Raw genomic sequence first — 21,583 nt, 5'->3', positions numbered from 1 at the left:
GATGAAAGGTCTAAGCCTGGAAAGAACTGCATTTTTGGTTTATCTGTACCTTTTGCTGTGACCCGGATTCGAACCGGGTTTGCTGCGGCCACAACGCAGAGTACTAACCACTATACGATCACAGCTGAGAAGTGCCACTGGTCATAGTTTTAGTCTTTGTTGCTCTCCATGACTTTTTGGTCAGACCACTGTTGGAAAAACCATGGAAATTCTTTATGACACACATACATCTTTCACAAGAAAAATTCCAAAAACTATCTTTTATTAAGTTTGGTAAGGGCTCACAATTGCATTTCTGTACAGCACCAGGAGTAACGTATGCTGTGAGGGAACCATTAATACTCACTCTGCCCTGACAGTGAGATAAACACAAATGCACACAAATATGTGTTGCCTTGACACTTGGATGGGAACTTGGTGACGAAAGGCCATAGATGTTTAAAGCTAAAAAAAAAACATTTGCACCTGGCTGCTGTGGCTCTTTGGGTTATCCACGCCCGTGTAGGGTTGTAGATAGGAGTGGTTGCAATCATAAGTAGAGTACGGGTGTGTTTGAGAGTTCCCTTTTGGGTGGTTGAAAGCAGAAGCTACAATTTCTGTGCATATAGTGTATCGTGAGGTATTCTTTTGTAAGTTGATCAGTGACGTGCGGTGAGGTTAATGGCTGGTGAGGCACTGACGTCATCAGTCAGATTTACAAACATATGAACCATGAGTATAAATAACTGAGTAGCTTATTCACCATTTGATTGACAACAGTTAACGTTTTGTTTAAAATATAATTTCAACATGTTTTTTTTCATATACAAACTGCAGCATAGAAAAAAGCACAAACGTTATTATCGTCTTACCTTTAGTTGTAAATAAAGTCCATACGCCGCTCCTTCTGAAGAAAATGAGTTGCCGCTTCCTATCACTTCTTCTAGTATTTTTTAGCGTCATAATCTCAGGGCTCACCGGCGCCCCCTAACATGAGGCACGAGAACTGCAACATGAGGCACGAGAACTGCTGGCCTCACCCAGCGGCTTTTTCGCCGTCGTTTAGCGCTCAGCACAAGAAACACGTCCCTCACATACAGTTATTTATAAAAACAAGCACTGTGCATCATATACATCTGCTAAATTATTTAAACTCAGCTCATATAGTACAAGTGATTGAACCGACATACAGAGAGACAGCAGTACCGTCTGACTGCATAGGTATTGCGCAATCCAAGGTGAGGCTCAGCGGGCTGGTGCCTCATCGCACGTCACTTAGTATCTGAACGGCAAATGCGGAAATTCAGCGATTTTGAAAAGAAAAAACACCCAAAAATGGTACATTTAAATGGAAAATGACCGCAAAGCACAACTTACTGATTAAATATAATAATTGAATTTATTTGTTCTCTTTTCTTCCCATAATGACAGGTGAGGCTGTGCCTCACCTGCCTCTCCTGACTGCACGTCACTGAAGTTGATGTACCGATGATGCTGTTGTACGGAGCTCTTAAGCCACATTGTAATTAAAGCACTGTTTAGACCTTCCTTTACAGTACCTATGTTCTTTCTCTTACAGCTTATCCCATCAGGGGTCGCCACAGCGAATCATCCTTACTGTCGAGGACAAGATGCATGGTAGAGTTGGCAATGTTTTACACTGGATGCCTTTCCTGACGCAATCCTCTCAATTAAGCCGGGCTTGGGACCGGCATTCCGAAGTAGAAAAGGGAACAGGGAGCAGCCTGGATTTGAACCCTGGTTCCACGGACAGAAGGCGTCGCAAACCAGCCCAAGCTTAACCGGCTCCCAACTTCCTTTAGAGTACCTATACAGGCTTGTAATTGATTTGCCCACCTGTACCCACCTAAAGGGGCAGTTATGATAAAGCCATAAGCATTATCAACCCCAACAATCCTTAAAGATGAACTCAGAACGGCCAATGGAGGACTTGAGAGCTTCTGAGATGTCCAACCAGATTGAACATTCCTGAAATAACATAAAACACTTTTTGCTCAAAGGTTTTTATTCAAATATTTCCACAGAAACAGATGAAGTTGGACCACCAAAAAATGTGGAAGCAAGAGAAATATTGAACACAGAATATCAGTGAATGCTGTTCCTGATGAGACAAACCTTCCACCAAACACTTAACAACAGACACCAACTGCTGGTTTTGACTCCTAGCAGAAAAAAGCTTAAAAGGCCAGCACATCACACAACGTCTAAAAAGGAAATGACAAAAAAGAAAGAGGCTTAAAAGAACAACCCAAAAAGGAAAAAACGCACCCTGTTCACCAAAAAGATTTCAACTTTGTTACTGCTGTTACTTCTTCACAAAAGGATGACATGTATTTTTTACGGTATTTCCATGTGCTTTTCTTATTTTGGTTTAAACACTTCCTCCAGGGCTGTAACTCCCATCACGTCTCACTACGAGATGGATGTCAGAGCTTTCACCTGCAGAAAAAGAAATACACATTAACATTAACACTGAATGGATAAAGAGGAACAACGACTCATTATGTGAGATAGTGAGAGGTTCTACATTTCATAATAAGTGCAGCGTTACCTACTTATTGCAGGGAGAAGTGTAATCAGTGACCGCCTCATCACCTGAAACGTAAAGTGAAAAACATCAGAAAGGAAACAACAACAGTCAAAGATGGAGTCAGCAGAGAGTCGTACTTGTCTGATAGTAATCGTAGACTTTGACCACGGCTGGTTTCAGGTTTCCGACCTGCTGATCCTCCTCCAGGATCACATTGAAAGTTTCTTTCTGACCCTTCTTTAACTGTGAAGTACAAACAGGGACACATGCATGAGAATACAAAACAACCAAATGCTTCATGAACCACAAAGCTTCAAAGCTTCTTACCCCGTCCAGATAGATGTTGATGTAACCTTCCTCCACGTCCACACGCTTCACCAAGCGGTTTTCCTTCAGCTGTGACACAAACAACACACATGTTGTTAGCCCAAATAAGAAAAGCTGGTCTGGACTAGCAAGGATGTTGTCTCACCATTTTCAAAGAGTTGTCCTGCAGAATGTAACCAGACAGCAGCTTAATGTTGATCACCACCATGTTGGTTTCCTCTCGTCTGCCCTGAAACCTGTGGGAATCAAACCCAGCAGAACTCTCAAACAGAACCAGAACATCGAAAGAGGCATTGTTTTTTTAAACACTTTGGGTTTAAAGATGATATCTACTTACTTGACTTCCACAAAGAGCGTGAACTCTGGTCGGGGAATGTCACATTGACCCCTAGTGTTGGTAGAGATTTCAAAGGCAGAAAAGTCGGAAGGAGGGGGGATGTTGTAGAACAAAGAGATCTGGAAAGACAACATTTAAACCATTAACAGCACATTCTCTGAACACATGGACTTCCATGACTGTGATTGATTTCTACTTGTCTGTACCTGTGCCAGCACACAGCTCTGACCCTCAGCTTTAATTGTGTACTCTCCAGGAATCTGGGTCAGTTTCTCTTCTTGGTAAAGCAGTCTGTTGTCCTTATTTACAGTGAAGCGTTTGTTCAGACCACCCACTGAAGTCACTGTGACTGTAGTACTGCCTTCCGGACTGAAGGTGGCAGTAGCATACTTGGCCAGAGCTTGGAGGGCCACGACTGTGTCCTGTGCAGCAAAAAAGTTGCAGTGAGTGATGTGTACGTCTCCATGTTAGAGCTACATGAATGTAGGAGGAGCTACCTGTGTGGACGAGAAGCCGCCAAACGGATTCTGCTGCTGAGCGAGCCAACGCACGATGCCGGCGGCATAATCCAAACCAAAGCCTGGCAGAGATGGACCGGAGAGCAGAGCCAAGAGCACATAGGACGTCATCTCCACCTCCACTGAGTCCAGGTCTGTTTCAGAAGCACCGTCTCTCTTCCAGTGACGAGTACCTCCTGGAATCCAAAGACAAATGATTTTCATGTTGGTCATTCCATCTATCCTGTTTTCATTTGAAGTAATAGTATTAAATAACAAAAAATAGTATAAAATCTATAGGGCTCCATCAAGGTGGGGGTCCAGTTTTTGATGATTTATTTTGTTAGCAACTTCTTAGAGTTGGGCAGATGTCTTTATAATTCAGAGCCAAGTTATTTTTTTCCCATTTTACCAATATCACATTGTCTGCGACATGTCTTATAAGCAGCTTGTTGCCACTGTTGAAAGTCTTGATCTTCTGTCTTACCTTCATTGATGGACTTCTGGTCCAGGAGGGTGATGAGTTTGCTCCTCATGTCCTGGTCTCCAGCCAGGGTGAAGGTGTAGGACAGCAGGGCGACGGTGTACAGATTGGTTATTTTACCCGACACTGCAGTTCTCAGACATTTCAGGCAGTTCTGAACCACTGGATTCTGGGTAAAAATGCACACGACAAGGTGAAGTTTAGTCCATGAAGATTAACAATAGTGAATGAATAATGCATTATATTTATACAGATTATGTGTACTTGCATCTTGCATCAAATTAATGTCAGTCCATTGACATAAACACCAGATCAACAAAACACAATTCTACACTGGCAGTCTAGTTGTTTAATTATATAAATTACAAACTAAAATTACAATGATTTAAAATGGCCCTCATTAAACACCTGATTTGCCAGATTGTATCCCTGTGCAAAAGAATAACAGCCCCCAAGTGAGAGTTGGGGTTAGACTTGGTTCAATGGACCATCTCTACAGATTATGTCCATAAATACTCCAACATGAAAAACATCTAAAGACACTAAAATTGGATTTCTCCATAAGTTGACACTTCAGTTTTAGGATTTGCATCACTGCATTATTAATATATGGACCCTTGTAATCATGCCACCAGAGAAGCATTAATTCTCTAACTATTTAGCAGGTTCAACTTACTGAAACTGACATTTTTGAGCTTGTAAGATATTTTAAAGAGTAATCTTTTTTCATTCATCTTCTAATCCATTTTTCCCTTTCGGGGTCACGGGCCAGAGCCTGTCCCAGCCACTTGTGGTAGAAGCCAGGGGACACTCTGGACAGGTTGCCAGTCTTTCGCAGAGTAGAGTGTCTGCAATCACACACCCATGCACTCATATTCACACCTAGGGACAATTTAGGTTGACCAATTAACCTATGAAGCATGTTTTAGGACAGTGGGAGGAAGCCGGAGTCTCCAGAGAAAACCCACACATGCACAGGGAGAACATGCAAACTCCACACAGAACGGTCCCCCATTGATGTTCTGGTCCAGATCCCCCAGCCGGGACTTTAATAGGGGTCTCCTTAATGTGAGGCAAGAGCACTAAACACTGCACCACTGTGCAGCCACGGCCATTTTAAAGATTCAATTTCTATTTTTGCAAAATGACAAGAAACGATTGCTTTACAAGTTTCACATCAAATATTTCACTGACAAATTTTTTCCAGTTAAGTTAGTTGGGGTTAGGTTTAGGGCTTACAGTGGCATTTCCGTCCAGCTCCAGCATGGCAGCAGCAACGTAGGCTGTCAGGGACACGTCATCACTCACTCCCCCCTGGAAATTTGACAGGAGTGACGAAATACACATTAAAAATATTGTTTAGTGTACATCAATGAACCCAAAACAATCAGATTTTGATTGAAGTTCCAAACCTTCATGCCGTTGTGGAAGAGTTTCCCAAGAGACTGAATGCAGCCGTCGGGCTTCTGGAGTCCAGACAGCCAAGTTCTGGCATCTTGGATGTACTTCTGGTCCACGAAGATGTACTGTTTTGCAGCGTTGAAGGATTTCATGACAAAAGTAGTAAGCCTACAGAAAGAAGTCACAAAACACATCACACAAAAAGTGGTTAAAGTGGAAAGCAAATGCATGAGAAAATATGATGGTCTAACATGCTTAGGTCATGACAGGCTAACAGAATGTTGAAAACTCGTGGATAGTAAAATAAATAAATAATAAGTTTATACAATACCATAAAATCTTAACACTAAAGGAAGGACTTTTTAAATGGCATTTTTGATCTAACTGGGATTCTATATGTATTTGTTGCAACATATTTAATACATAATATATCTGTCATGTGGAGTTCCACAAGGCTTTGTGTTAGGTCCCATTCATTTTTTACTTGTTGAAACAAAGTGCAGGTTTTGAAAAACCTGAATATTTTTAAGTTGCTTTTAACTTTAAAAAGTAACCATTGGGAAACGTAGAATGAACAACCGCAGTACTGAACAATAATTACTGTTTACTACATCTGTGATATACATCAAAACTTATTCTTGAATTATTTCCAAAGAAGATAAAGATCACAAATGCTAACATCAACATTAGCTTATTGTACTTTTTTGGTGCTCAGATATCAATCTCATATAGATTTTGTTTCATTTTTAGGCTTTTATTTTTAATAACATTAGAACCCTTATCCTTATTTACGTGCACCTGTACGGGTGTTGTCCCACACAAGTGCTGAGGGTTTTGGGGTTGTCCAGGCCCATTGAGGGTCATGGAGCAGTCTTGCAGTGCCCTTGAGGCTCGTACGGACACCTCAAGGGACAAGTATTTGGAAAGTACCATTGTCGTGTGTGATAAATGTATAGTGAAGTCTTTGTAAGGCTAAAGTAAGTTGGTGATGCTGCTGTATGATCCTCTTCCAAACTATAGTCATTGGTAAAGTGCAAGTTTCAGCCTCATAATGACTCCAAGCAAAGGCGACATGCACATAGTGTGCAGGTGATATGCAAGTACCTGTAGGATGTCCACAAAGACTACAATCTGACTGTATAATTTCCTCATTAGAGGAGAGATTATTGTGTGCTATACACACACTTTTATGGACCCGTGTTTAGCACATTGTTGAACATTGTCACATGCCTGGTGTGTACATAACTGTTAGGAATAATTAGAAATAGAATAGTTAGAAACTCCCTTTTTACTATTATTAAATTTACCTATACATTTTATTACACTAATGGTTTAAACTTAATTCACTGAGCATGTATTATCATCTCAAAATTATATTGCATCCTAAGACAGCACAAACAAGCTATTGTCCTCACAGTTTCTCCTCATCCTCCCTTTTTACTTTTTGTGTGTTCTGGTGTTTGTGCTCTGGCAAATGTCTGTGGGAACATCAGAGAGATCTGACACTTGAAGCTTTATGACCTTCAAGTATCCAGCCTGCAACAGCATGTGGGTGGGTTTTTCACACCATAGATCCCCAGACCATCTTTTGAATATGTAAATGTCAGGTATATATACCAAGCCCTGTTCTGAGTGTCTTTGTTCAGACCTGGTTCAGACCTTGTGATCCTGTTCCTCTGTCTGTAACCCTGCGTACAAATCTGTGCTGTTTTGTGCGGAGTAAATCTACACTGAAGCTAAGTAACCGTCTCTGAGTCATTATTCATTCATTTCTGTGTGCTGGAAACTGAAAAGGGAACGAACCAACCTAATATTTTTATTAATACAGTCCTTTCTAGAAAATCCAGTTTCCTCACAATAACTTAGGGCTTCAAAATGTGACATGACTACTTTCTTGCCTCCTCCTTAGAGCCTCGATGGTTGAATAATTTCAGTGCAGTCACACAGCAAAAAAGCCACAATGAAAGTAAACACAGAAACTTCCCGACCAGGTGTTTCCAGACGGGTCACCCATTCCAAAAGCGCTGTAGGAACCATCATCACGTTTGTAATTGAGCTCCCTCTGATATCCTAAATGCACACACAGGTGAAAATCCTTCATTCACGTTTTCCTGATATTTTCATCAAAACACAAAACATAATATTTTGGCGACTCTCACCGCTCTCCAAGTATCCTACAGCCATCTTCTGAGTTGACTCTTTCAGCTGACCAGTGCTCTTCAGGTAGTCGAGGATAAAGATGTTTGGAGCAAACAGCAACATATTTTGTTCTCCACAGCCATACGGCATGGCCAAGAGTTTGTCTAGGTTCTTCATGGCCCGGCCCATCAGATCACCTGTAAAACCCAGAAGAGACGTCAGAAACTCCTAGACTGGTTCTGGCTCTCTCCATCCACTTCAGAACATGTTTTACTGACCCACAACAGACACAGAGGCTCCCTCTGATCCATTCACAAAATCTTCAGGAAGCTCAAGAGAGATTTTCTTACTCACTGGTCCTTCTAACAATGAGCAGAGAGACAGAAAAAAATCAGAAGACTTTAAAAAATGTATGTATTTGTCCCAAAACAGTCAAAATTGCAATCATTTTAAGAAAATGTCCAAATGTTCCATTTCCGTCTTACTTGCAGGACACAGGAGAGCGTTGTGGCTGACCATCTGTGGGACTCCTTCAGCCTAGCAGAAAGAATGAACAATCAGACCTTCATGTAAGAATACTATCAGTTCAACTATCAATACTAAGAAATTCAGCGCACATTTAACTTTTTTTGAAGTATTGGGATTATAGGTGTTTAGCTGTAAAAACCTGATTTTTAGGGGAGGGTACTAACCTCTACCAACAGCGTGGTAATCACAGTGTCGACCTGACCCAGGGTGGGGACTGTGACCACCTCTGTGCCACATTTCTTGTTGCTCTTCTCAGCCTCAGCGCTAACCTTCAGAGTCACATCACCTGTTGGCACAAAAGCATTGTTTGCCATTGAATGTCCTTTTCTCAGTCACAGACACAGGAAAGCCTCTTTCCATTTCCCTGCAGTTTGGTGGTTCCTTCACACATTCTCTAAAGATCTTCAAGAACAGGACTTTGAAGGACTGAAACTAAAGGGGGAATGTTTGTTTGGAGATTGTACTCGTGTTTGTCCATCCAACACTACCTAGAGCAGTTGGCGTCACGATCCAGGAGAAGGTCTTGCTCTCCTCTGCACACAGACACACACTGCTGTAGACGCAGCCGTCACAGTTCTTGAAGGTGAACTGATCAGACTTGACCAAAGTTGCCTTCACCTGCAAAGGAAAGAAAAAATTCAGATCAGAAGAAGAATACACAGATTCAAGAATTGATCAAAACAAAAACAGATTCTTTTTTGAGAACCGAGGAAACTGTTTACCATGATGCATTTGGGGAGGTAGTTGAAGACGGTGGCTTTGAGAGTGAACACCTCTCCTCTGACGACAGAGTAGGGCAGAGTGAGGCTGACAAAGAATGGCTGGAAAGCTGTTAGTCTAACATTGGGAGCAACGCCAAAGCCAGCAGGAGACACACAGAAAGCTCCGGCTGTCCACTTAGTGATGGTGTCAGGGACGGTCTTCACCAAACTGGTCGATCCACTGGATCTGCATCAAAGAACCAACAAGATGTCAAATGGAGATAGATTCCCAATTCCTTTCATGAAGAAAATCATGCATCAAACCTTTGACTTACTCATATTGGCCCTTGTTCAATACATCAAACAGAGTTACATTAAACATGACACCCTTTGTGGTTTTGATGCAAGAATATTATGGCACAACAAGTTGGCTGTGATCTCCTCATTGACTATAGGGAGTTAAAGTGTTGCTGCAGCAAACACAAACCCATACCATGAATCCTCCACCACCATCCTCAGTTAAACAGAACATGTTATTCTACCCCTAAAATATAATTTCTCATGTCAAGAGTGTGACTTAGGCCGTTTTATTGTGCCTAAGTAATGAGTCAATGGGATTTAGGTAATTTTACAAGCATTTCATGATGGATGCTGATTCGAGAAATAGATATTTTTTCTTTTTTTTCAGATTTCGCGGTTATTGCCATTATTTAGGGCTTTTCCCATATTGGTAGGTAAAAACTGTTACTATGCTAAACACTAGGCTAAAAATGTTCCATAAGATTTCATCTTTTGATAAATTCTTTTGTTAAAAAACGAAAAAAGTAAAAATAGCTTTTAGTGGCTTTTAGAAGTGAAATTATGACTTATCAAACAATGTTTGAATGAACAGTCGGATTTTGATGTCTCATTTTCTCAGCAGTAAATAATTCAATTATCATTTTGATACTGTATTATAATCTACAACCCGAAAAGAATCCCAAAAGACCCTGTTCATATCTGTGCTTTTTAGTTAGATGTTATATGAGTTACCATAACATGATTTAACTGGTGTAATAGTAAGCTCTTCTGCTTTGTCTTAAGGCAACTTGCAAACCATTATGGGAATCCTAAATGTAGCTTAATAAAATAGACAAGATGATAGCAAGATAATGTTTCTCATAGTAATCATACCTTTTTAAAGAGTCTTACGTCACCACTTAGGTCACCAAAATTAACATAAAACAAAAAAAGTTGTTGAGCGTTCCTGATGCAGATCAACATTTTTCTACCAACTGAAGCTTAAAGATGGAAAAAACAATGAAAAAATGGTTGAATAATCTCACTGACTGTGAAAAACAAGCACCGGCCCCATCTAAACCTGGACATAAGAGAGACAAGCAGATAAAGGTTGACCCTGAAGTTAAGGATTTCATTAAGAACGGCTTGAGGGACCTGCCCAGTGTTGATTCACACTATACTGCAGAAGCAGAGCTAGAAGTTCCTTTACCCAGGTACAACCATCTCCTAACTACAGTGTGAATACCAACAGAAGGCTGCAACTTCTTGAGTGAGGGCTGTTGGAGTCCAATATTTCCCAACGTTTTTCATGAGATATATTATGTGTTTATTTTGCGAAATATCATTGGGACTTTTGTGTTTCATTCAAACAGGGGAATATTAGTAGGGATGTATTTGACTGATGGGTCTCCTAGAAGATGAAGCGAGGCAATATAAGTCTTAGGACAAGCATTCTGTCAATGATGAGAACTCTCTTTGGACAATGGACTTGCAATTTGTGCTACTGTGTCCAAAAACCCAAGCCAGCAGTCTAAAATGCTAATCTAAACTGCCATACCTTCATCCTGTTTAACTTGGGTTCAAAGAAAGCTACTGCTACATTTGGGACAAATCAGAAGGTGACCAGTGTAGTGAGGTATTTGCTCATCTTTAGTGTTGTCATTTTGAAGGTCTAATCAAAGGCTTTCCATAACTCAAGGAGATCATGGTGTGAAGTGATGGTTGCCGTTATCACAATCCCAATGCGTGTGTGGCGAAAGCAAACTCTGAGCTTGCAAAGAAATATGGGGTACTAATAACTCAGAAATACCTTGTTGCGGGTCTTCCATATGAAGTGTGAAATAATTCATAATACTATTGAACAAAAAATAGCAGATATTTCACCCCAAGAGACTATGTAATTACATTTCCAAGTAAGTAAGTATAATTGCAAGTATAATCCTAACCCCTTAACATGTGAAAGTGCGCAAGCACAATGGGTTCCTGTAACTTAATAGATCTTTCTTCAGGCGACAGGCGAAAAAGCTTGATATCCAACTGTGCATTACTTGCAGGCTCTTCAATTTAGCAGTGAAGGCAAGGTCCATTGAGACTGTCCCTCTCAGAAGCCTCTGTGTGAAAAGAACTGTCATAAAGGGTACGGATGTCAAATGGGTCATTGGTATGGATACAATTGTTTCTGTTTGCTCTGACGATCAAGAAGAAAGTTCTAGAACCTCCAGTCAATGAAACCCATCAATTCTTTCACAATTTCCCACACTAATAGGCATTAGACAAGAACCCCACAATGAAAAGCTGGAAAGAGAATTGAATAATTGCTCATTCCTCCTAAGCATTATGTTCACTTAGTTTGTTATTAATGTTTTATTCATAATAGAATAGAAGGCTTCAAATTGCCTGAATCACAAAGGCATGTTTAAAAATTGGCCTAAGTCATTTAATTCTCCCATGTTCCATATTTGGGTAACTTTGTTGTTTGTATGTCAACAGGCATCTGTTTTCATAGCTAAATTTGATTAAACTTTTTAGCAACTATTATATATTCAAATAGCTGTTTAGGTTTTTGCATTTCCTGAAATATGTGAAAACATGACTCATGCAATTATTTTAAGAAGGTGATGATAAGCAACAATTAGACAATTTAGAGTTTCTTTTACCCCACAGAAACCAGGTCCCAGATCCAGGTTTCAGGGAAATATGTTCTTATGGTCTCCGTTTTCTCTCCCTCTGGTGCTGGGGCTGCCATGCCTGTCATCCCTGACGGCGTACCATCACCAAACATCCCTAAAGGCCAAGTTGAAAGAGCACAAAAGAAAACAATAAACCCATTTTAAGAAGAAGCTCAACACATTTTTAGGTTTGCTTGTTTGTTGATGAACAAGCATCTTTGCATTTTTGCAAGAATTACTATTCAAATATCTTTGCGCCATTCATCATTATTTAAAAAAAATGTTCCCCTACCGTGTTCAAAGGTAATGCAAGATCTGGGTGCTCTCACATCAGAGTTTGTAATTATTTTGATCCCAATGTTCTGAAGAAAAAAAAACAAAAGAACAGCAACGGGTCAAGAACGCTTATATGAATCAACTGGAAATTAGGCAAATGGTCACAAAACAGCAGAAGGACTCAAAGGTTATTGGTAAGAATAGATGGACATGTACTGAAATCAAAAGATACATAAACAATGTGATCACATTGCGTGATCCACATCAGAAAAGGAAAGGGAGTCCAAAAGGAAACTCAACTTGATATAAAACTGCATAAAATAAAATTAAACTCCAAAAAACTGGAAAAAATGTGTTTGAACCTTAGTAATATTTGCAGAAATTAATAAGAAAAGTAAATGACTTTACCTTGAAGATAGTGTAAACATCATCACCCTCATATAAGGGAAAAATGTGTGAAACTGTATCACGAAGTTCTCTGGGCAGGAGTTCGGGCTCCAGTGCAATCGGTCTTGGCCATGGTCTAGGAAAGCAGGGATTGAAGGAGTCGTCCTCAACCTGATAGTCATATTCCCACATTTTCTTGATGGGCAGCTGGTTGTAGACCTGTAAGTAAACCAGACCATGAATCTGGAGAAAACAGTACTAACTCTGAGGTCAAAGTGCAGGAATATTGGGGGGAAAGTCGTACATAGTCAACCGTAAGCTCCTCCTCTGACTTGAGAAGGAGGACACTCTGGTCAATGGCTCTGACAGAGCAGAGGGAGCTGGGCTGAGCCCGCAGAGTCAATGTGGTCTTTGCTCCTGGAAGCTCCTGGACAGCCGAGAACTTCAAGGACACCTGCACAGGAGACAAAGAAGATAGTTCAAACACAGCACATCAAGTCCCGACTTTTAAGGAGTCCAGTTTAAAATGACATTCAGTACCTTGTTGTTGAGGCAAAGCTGAATGGGGAAGTCCCTGCTGTCTGCAACAACTTCTCCACTTGACACTATGGTGTAAACCACCACCTGGGCAATTGGAGCCAGGTCGATCACATTGGTGAGGGGGATCTTTATCGTTCCTTTGTTGACTGGAGAAACATTTAAAAATACAGCCGTGTATCTAAGTTCTCCCAACACTATGATGCAATTATTACACAGACAATCTTTGAACAATTTTATACAAAACATATTCAACTTATTTTTTTTGATGAAGCAACAAAATATATTTTTCAATGGCTGTACACTCCGTTAAGAGGAAAATGTTACAATCAAAGATGGAGGTGTCTGGTATACATTATAGTAGGTAAAGTCATTACATTGGATAAAGTTTTGTCATTCAAGGATTGCTTAAACGTATCATTAGCTTGATGTTAGAATATAATATTAGACTCAAAACTTAGGTTTGTACCTGTTCTATCGTTAACCGCCACTTGGACAGTGCCCTGCTGCACAATGGAACCTTTGGACTCCACCTACAGACAAAAACAACACGACGAAAATGACTGTTTTGGGATTGAATGCAATCATGTTTTGATAGTAATGGAACCTTTTAGCTAAGGTTCTAGATTACATTATGGGATGTTGTTTGACTTGGTTAAACGAAACAATGAGATGAACTGACCAGGTAATAGAAGTTAAGAAACCTTTGCCCTTTCTGTAGATCCTCCCCCTGGATGATGTATTGAGCCAGCAGGAATCCATTTTTGTCGCATGGTATATCCACGCTGTTCTCACTGAACCCCACAAAGCTCTTGCTCTGGGAGTAAAATCTTGTAACATACTGGTAGGCCGTCCCATAGTCAGGAAACCGTACTTCAGGAACAGTTTGTTCATTTTTTTCTTTTATTATGGTGGTTGCCTGTTAAGACAATAAGATCCAACACCAGAGTTATACTTTAATATACTCCTTTTATATCTTCCTATTGGATTATTGGTCCAACATGAGACCCGTTTAGTGCAGAAAGCAACAAGCAACTGCAAAAGGTCACCACTAACCGACAGAGAGACTGATTCCGACCACGAGGATGTGTCCAGAGAAAACACAGCGATTCCTTTCTGATCTGTATAGAGGGTGAATTCTAGTGAGTCTACAACATACAAGTAGACTGCTTGGTTTGCGATGGGACTGCCATCTGCACCAGTCACTTTGATCTGCAAAAAAAGAAAGAAAGATTGAAGTAAAAAAAGAGATTGCTTTGACATAATTATTTGAAGATAAATGCTTCACAAAGGGGTGAGGGTTATTTGTTAGGTAAACATGTGGGCCTTCATGATTATTCCAGGTGTCAAAGGTCAAAAGACTGATTAACTAACAAGGTTTTGGACCAAAGGTGTTAGCAGCACACTGTTTTTCTAAAGTTTCAATGCTGAAGCAAACCCAGAGAAACATTAAACTTTAAAAACAGAACATAATGCTTCTGTGACTGACAGTCCTGATTAATAGGTTGGATGGGGTTGTTGACCCACCAAATGGTTCCTAATAACAGTTGCAGCCCACTTCTCCCCCAGAGGATAGCTAAAACCCATCCATCCCTTTTCTAAATCTGCTTCTTTTTGGGTTCATGGGGTTGCTAGAGCCCTATCCCAGCCTCTGTTTGACAAAGGCAGGGTACATGTTGGATGGTCGATAAGTAAAATGGGAAGAACAACTAGCAGGGTTTTATACAAAGGGAATTATTTTACTTGTACAGTGTACCAAACATTCTAGTAAAACATGTGACCAAATTAAAGCCATCTGGTGTGATTTTCAAAATATACTTGCATGCTAATGATTACCTTTCCCTCGAGCGGGAGGCCCGGCTTGTAAGACGAGGGTAGGTCCTCAAAGGAGACGGTTCTGATCTGAGTGGTGAAGCTGGCACTTCCACTGGCCTTAAGAATGACACCTGTGTGACAGTAGACAGATCAAAGCTTATAAGGAGCTAGTGCTAGTAGCTAAAAGAGCAAAACCCAGGTGTGCCACAACATACCTGTACCAAACTCCTCTAGTTCAGCCGTCACCTCAAATGAGTCAAAATACTTGTAGGTATTTATGGCAAAGCCTGCCAAGGCTACGTTTTGTGTGGCGCATCCACTTTTATCCGTCTGCAGAAACATTTTTTAAAAAAGGTGACTTTTCAGTACTAGCAGATATTTGATGTTCAAGGACATTAAGTAATATAGTTCATATAAAACTCACAGAAAGTTCGAATGTCTTGCAGATGTCCTTTTGTTTTGGGGACGGCAACCAAGAAAACTGGTTTGAACGTCTGCAAAACTCAGCTCTGACTGATCCTAGAACTGGTTTCCCATAGGTGTATCTGCGCTAACACATTTTTTAAATTACCTATATACACAAATAACCCATTAAACATTTTTAATTATTGACGGACACTCACTTTCCGCAGATCTTCAGTGTTACTTCATCATCCAGGATGGTGATCACAGTGGGCAGGTTTACAGTTACTTCAAACTTTGGCAAAACTATAGCAGACAAAGCAAAATCAAAGTTATGATTGAGGAAACTGATGGCATTTTATTCCTAGACTAAACCTCTCAGTAGTCTTTACCATATTCTTTTATCTCAAAGTTATGGGAAACCGTTTCTCCTTTGTCTGTCTCAGCAGTTATCACGTAGATTCCTTGTGCAGCTTCAGGAATGGTGGAGTGAGAAAGGTCAAGAATGCCTCCATCAATGGACTTGTCCATCCATTGAGCGATGCGGTTTGAGTTGGGATCCTGTTTTAATACATGAATGCTTATAAAAAATATGGTCAATCAACAATCTCGATTGTTTTCTTTTTTAAATGTGTACTAAGCCCTTTGTGCATCTTTGATCAACACTAACACAGTAGGACAACACTGTGCAAACTTTGCCAGGAAGGCTAAGAAATGAAAGTAACTGGAGCCGGTGCAGATTATTGATAAAACCACTAGGTCCAATCAAGTAAGTTATGGAACCACATTGTTAAGCAAGTTCAATTGATAGTTAAACAAGAACTAACTAGTTACAAATATGAACTGTGATTAAAAAGTCTTTTAGATCAGTGTTTTTCAACCGGTGTGCCGTGGGAGAGGGTCAAGTGTGCCGTGAAATTACCCATTTTTACTGATCTAAAAACATTTACCATCTCCAGGATTTCAGCTCTTTGTTCATGCAAACAGGCCCTGATAAAACACTGAGTAGTTAGGAATATGAAAGATCGCAAAATACTTTTTTCTTTGTGTTTATTTGATTCTATTAAAGACATTTTGATAAGAATGACAGTACCACGATTTAGCCGCAGCTACAGCTGTTTTTGGAAATGTCCCGCCCCTTTAACTGTCTCCACCAATCATTCTTGGAGACTTAATCACACGTCTTCAGTCTGACCAATCAGAAGTGGTTCAAGTCTTCACTTCCTTTTTCCGATTTAGCTCAGAAAGTCTCTCAGTTCTAACAAAAATACCAGCTAAAGCTCGTCTTTAGCGGTGCAGATTTCCACAGAATCCGGTATCAGACCGTGGAACAAGTGAACAAAACAATGAAGCTCAGACACAGTCTGTCTGCCTTTGGTGGATTTTTGCAGTACATCTGCCATGATGCATTGGGTTAAAGTGACAGTGTCTCAGCGCACAATGAGTCTTTCTTTAAACGTCTTGAAACCACATCAGTTTTTAAAACTTCTAACTTAACTTTTATTACATCTTTTAGAAAAAAAAGCTGCAACTTCCATCTTTTTCTGCCACAATTATCGCAAAAATGCATGTGAGATTGTGGAGGAACCGTAGATCAATACAGACTATAGAGTTTCCCCTTTTTTTTAATTTTTGGATGCTGGTGTGCCGCAGGATTTTTGTCAAGGTTAAAGTGTGCCGTGGCTCGAAAAAGGTTGAAAAACACTGGTTTAGATCATGTATAAAGTACAGCGAAGCAACTGTGCACAGATGTGCTGATGGTTTAAGTATCATAGTCAGTTTGTCTGTTCTAGTTGATTGAGTGATGAGATATGATTCTCAAATTTTCTAAACAGATCAGTTGGCCCTAACACAGTAGAAACATCTGCTCCTTTTGTGGCTGGATAAGAAACTTATTACCGTATTTTCCAGACTATAAGTCGCCCTATTTTTCATAGTTTGGCAAGGGGTGCGACTTATACTCCGCAGCGACTTAAGGCCCGTACACACCGGGACGAATATTCGCCAGGCGTTATTCGCCAGCGTTTTTCGCCACGTTTTTTGTGTTCACACCCAGGCGATTTTCGCTGACGATGAGTGGAGTGAACATGCAATTTCATTCCCTGACATTAGATGGCGCTTAATGTAAAACAGAAATACTCCTGTACACAAGGTGGCGCTGCGCAACTTTACGCTTCTTAAAGTCGCTTTTCACTCAGAAGAAGAGAGCAAGTATTTACACGCTTGTCAGAATCAAACAAAGAAAACATGAATATTTCAAGCACCAGTAGCTCCAACTGGTGCTTGGTTCGGGGATGTTTTAGAATGTCCGTCATTATTGCTTCGCGGCTGTGTAGACGCTACTTGGCGTCTATCTTCTTCGCTGGTATGTGTGCTCAGCAAGGCAGTTTTGTTTGAGCGCCCCCAAGTTGTGTTTTACTGTAACTTCAGAAGCTCCAGACACGTGAGCAAAAGCGCCGTTCTCATTGGTCGAGTAGATTTCGACGCGACGCGTCGAAAAAAAAAACGAACCCGAGGCGTTTTTTTTTTTTGACGCTTTAACGCCTGGCGTTTTTTCGCGTCGGTGTGCACACTCTCATTGGGGCCCTTTGTTTAGTCACGAGGCGTTAAACGTCGGCGAAAATCGCCGGCGAAATTCGTCCCGGTGTGAACAGGCCTTTATTAGAAATAAATTGAAATAAATACATTGTTAACCCTCCTGTTATGTTCATTTGTGAGGAACAGAGATGATGTTCCTGGGTCATTTTGATGTATGAGGTATGTTAAGAGTGTGTTAAGTGACTCAGAGTATCAGCAAACATTTTATGACAGTAAGATCTTGAAGGCTAAAAACATAATATTCTATTTTCCAATAATTTCATAGATTCAGAAATGCAATAAAAATGACTACATTCTACAAATACAGGATGAAAACAGAGTATTAGTTGGACAATGATGCTTCAGGAAAGGAATAAATAAATAAGTATGAGAAAGAATTACTGTGAAATTATGAGATAAACAGTCTGCTATGATTGTGTCATATCAGTTTGTGCAAGTTATTATATCTTGGTCTCAGATTTTGTCGAATAAAATTCACGTCAAAATGCGACTTATAGTCCAGTGCTACTAATCTGTTTTTTTTTCTACTTTATAATGCATTTTTGGGCTGGTGCGACTTATACTCCGCAGCGACTTATACTCCGCAGTGACTTATAGTAGGGAAAATACGGTATTTAAAAAAACAGTTTCATAGAAAGCTAAAGCAACTCTCGCATCTTAAACTTTAGTATTATTTACAGATATTGATGCACTTTGCATCTAATTCCATTTGCCCGCTTTAACCTCAATCTTATAAAGGTGATTTTGGGAAATTTTCATAGACTCAACTGAAAGCAAACTCATTCTTCAACATAAAGTAGATTGCACACATTTGTCTGGTTTTTTTTTTTACCTTAAAGCGATTTCAGCAATACTACAATGTGTTTAATATCCTTTGCTTAGGCTACTTTTGTACATGCCCTACATAGACTCAATTCTGCGGTTTGTTCATGTCTGGCCTGGAAAACTCTTGTCGGATCTTCCAATCTAGTCACCCCAGTTATGGCTTTACTGTGTGAATGCAATTTCTTACCTCAATTGTAACTTCTTTATACTGAAAGAAAATAAATAAATTAGTTATTTTTTTTACCAATTTATACCATCAGTTAACAGAAACAACATTTAACATTATATAACTTACTAAAGTTCAGTCAAGCACCTTAAGCTGATAACAAATCACAGACGGCCCCATATAAAAAATGTTCTAGCTCCGCCCCTGGGCAACAGTAACAGTCACAGACCCATAATTACTCAAAAACACTAAAAATAAAAGCTAAAATCTCACCATGCGGTTTACGGGAATAAAGTTGGTATCCATGGATACAATCCGGAACTGAACTTTAAAGAGAAAAAAAAAGAAAAAGAAATGCTACACAGATGATTTAATGATACACAGAGAACACAGATGACATTTGCAAGTTTTACATGGATGTATTTTTCAACAGGTTAATGAATGGTGTTGCTGGTTTGAGGTTTAGTTATTTCAACAATAAAAAAATGTATTTATTGGTTCGACAAACGTGTCATTTGTATGTCACTGAGAAACCATTTATTGGGCCTTAATGCAGGAGATGGAAGTCTGAAAGCAGTTAGGCATCACATACATGTTTACATACAGGGTTAATGTACCAAATTTAAAAAATTTGATTTAAAAACTGTATAAAGTCCAGAACTCAACACTCACCGGTCTGTCCAGGCTTGTAGATGGGTTTTTCTGTCTGGACAATGTGGACAAAAGCAGGAGGTTCTATCAGGACTTTGGTCTCCTGGTACAGTGAGTCCATCTTACCCTGAATTTTCACACTGATGGATGCCACAGTTGTGCTGGACACTATAGGGACCTGCAAAACCAGCAAACATTTAAAACATGGGACTGGGATTCACAAAAAAAACCTTTTGTTGCTAAATCTTTCCAAAAACAAACACAACAACAATACAATGCAGACGTCTACACTGCAAAACCAGCAAGATGGTTTTTATTGGTTTGTCCTATTGGCTGAAATATTAAATTGACATACTTCTTTGTTATTTTCTTTATGTCCTGGTTTGTTTGGTTCTTACAGACCAACTTTTTTTGTTGGATGGGAATCTTGAACCTGAACTGATATGTGCTTAACCCTTTAACACTGGAGCTGTCTAGGCTTCAGAATCTGTTGGAATTACATTTATTGAGTTAAACTTTGAAAACTTCTGGCAATTGAAAGAATGTCAATACTGGACCTAAAGCTCCAGTGTTGACGGGTTAATGCCAGCTCTTGCTTCAAACACATTAAAGACGTCAACCTGGATCAGGAAAGGACAGATTTTAACAATCTTTACTGATTACAAGTACTTTTTATCTTGTTTTCTGCCTCTGTAGTCACTTCCAAATAAATCAATTGCTAATTGCTAATGTAGCATTGAATTTAATAAGACGTCAATAAAAAATCTCAAAAACAAACCAGAAACTGGAAGCAGCGGTAGATTTCAGTTTTAAAAGACAGCTGCCCGATCTTCGTGCTGGAAGAGTCCACATCCAGGGTGATGGTCAAGGAGGCGGGCTCTGTAGGGGTTTTGATCAGAGCGCACAAGATCTCCTTGTTTCCTGCTGTCAGATGGGAGCTGACAGTCACCAAATAGGTTCTGTAACCAGAGGACGGAATAAGAAACATAATCACATTCAGATCATTTTTCAGCAGTGATTTTCAGCTCTTCTGCACAAAAGTCTGCTGCTAAACAGATGAAACACGTACCTAAAAAACCAGGTGAAACAAATCAATCAACTCTGACTGTCATGTAGAAATCTACTTACGTTTCATTGAGGCTGGCTGGCATCACATGGTGCAGGTAGGATCCAGCAATGATGGCAGCGAGCATGAGCAGGTGAGATTCCATGTCAGGCTCGTGCAGGCTGCGGTGAGCATAAACAGGACGCTTACTTCTCCTTCTGCAGATAAGCGCAGCCGAGTCTGTCTAGAACGACAGGAGTAAGGCCCCCGCTATCAGGCAGAAAAGCGGATGTAGGCCACAGGTAACACTTCAGGCACCCACACACAGCAAGAAATGTGCCATGCTATACCGAGTAAAAGGCAAACATTGCAGACTCGAAGCAGTTGGGGCCAGCAAAAGGTCAAGCCTCTTTCTCTGAAAAAAGGAACCCACATTTGAACGGCTGACGCACTAAAATAGGACAATGTCAAGTTGCAGGTAGAAGATTGGCTGCTGCACAGAGGAAGAAGAACTCAGCAACGCACGAACTCCACTATAAAACTCTTACTTTAGCAAATGTTCCTTCTTCTCTTGGGGGCTTTATTATTATTTGACAGAACAGTACAGAAGATATTTGTTGAAAAAACGTTTTTAAAGTACTTTTATTTGTGAAACAAATGCTTGAGCCTGTAAAACGGTTTGTTCTTTCTTTTCAATGTATAATAGAGAATTTACTTGTATAATAATTGTTAAAAAAAAAAAAGGTTTCTACTTCACGGATTTTGCCTATCACGGGTTCTATTTGGAACGTAACCCCCGCGAAAAACAAGGGTTATATATATACAAGGGTGGTATATATATATATATATATCTTATCAAATGTTGCCACCTTAAATGAATTACTTCATTTAAGTGAAGTAAATGAACAAGTCTTCTTCTTTTGGCTTTTCCCATCAGGGGTTGCCACAGCAAATGAGTCACATGGTAAACTTTGCAATGTTTTATGCCG

General features: G+C 40.0%; 2 protein-coding genes across 2 annotated transcripts in view; both read right to left on the bottom strand.

Moving 5' to 3' along the window:
* The window catches only part of LOC101161037 (alpha-2-macroglobulin-like protein 1), an 88,938-nt gene that overhangs the window by 39,416 nt on the left and 27,939 nt on the right, over window positions 1–21,583 (bottom strand). The window lies entirely within an intron of this gene.
* LOC111948476 (alpha-2-macroglobulin-like protein 1) lies at window positions 1,988–20,799 on the bottom strand. Its single transcript, XM_023961782.1, has 36 exons — window positions 20,678–20,799; window positions 20,328–20,508; window positions 19,571–19,727; window positions 19,172–19,224; window positions 18,920–18,940; window positions 15,702–15,870; window positions 15,531–15,615; window positions 15,332–15,452; window positions 15,123–15,237; window positions 14,929–15,038; window positions 14,149–14,304; window positions 13,775–14,011; window positions 13,562–13,625; window positions 13,096–13,241; window positions 12,860–13,009; window positions 12,577–12,774; window positions 12,185–12,254; window positions 11,881–12,007; window positions 8,966–9,191; window positions 8,732–8,861; window positions 8,408–8,529; window positions 8,201–8,252; window positions 7,994–8,077; window positions 7,736–7,912; window positions 7,565–7,646; window positions 5,588–5,744; window positions 5,415–5,489; window positions 4,179–4,344; window positions 3,692–3,888; window positions 3,401–3,616; window positions 3,195–3,313; window positions 3,003–3,093; window positions 2,858–2,926; window positions 2,668–2,773; window positions 2,556–2,595; window positions 1,988–2,439 (listed from the first exon to the last, which is right to left on the bottom strand). Exons 1-36 carry the CDS (start codon window positions 20,758–20,760, stop codon window positions 2,436–2,438), a joined length of 4,356 nt encoding a protein of 1,451 aa, XP_023817550.1. The 5' UTR covers window positions 20,761–20,799; the 3' UTR covers window positions 1,988–2,435.

This window comes from Oryzias latipes, chromosome 2 (genome assembly GCF_002234675.1).
Source record: "Oryzias latipes chromosome 2, ASM223467v1".
Lineage (NCBI taxonomy): Eukaryota > Metazoa > Chordata > Actinopteri > Beloniformes > Adrianichthyidae > Oryzias > Oryzias latipes.
The sequence above is the reverse complement of the archived record's forward strand: the minus strand, read 5'-3'. Positions and strand labels throughout refer to the sequence as shown.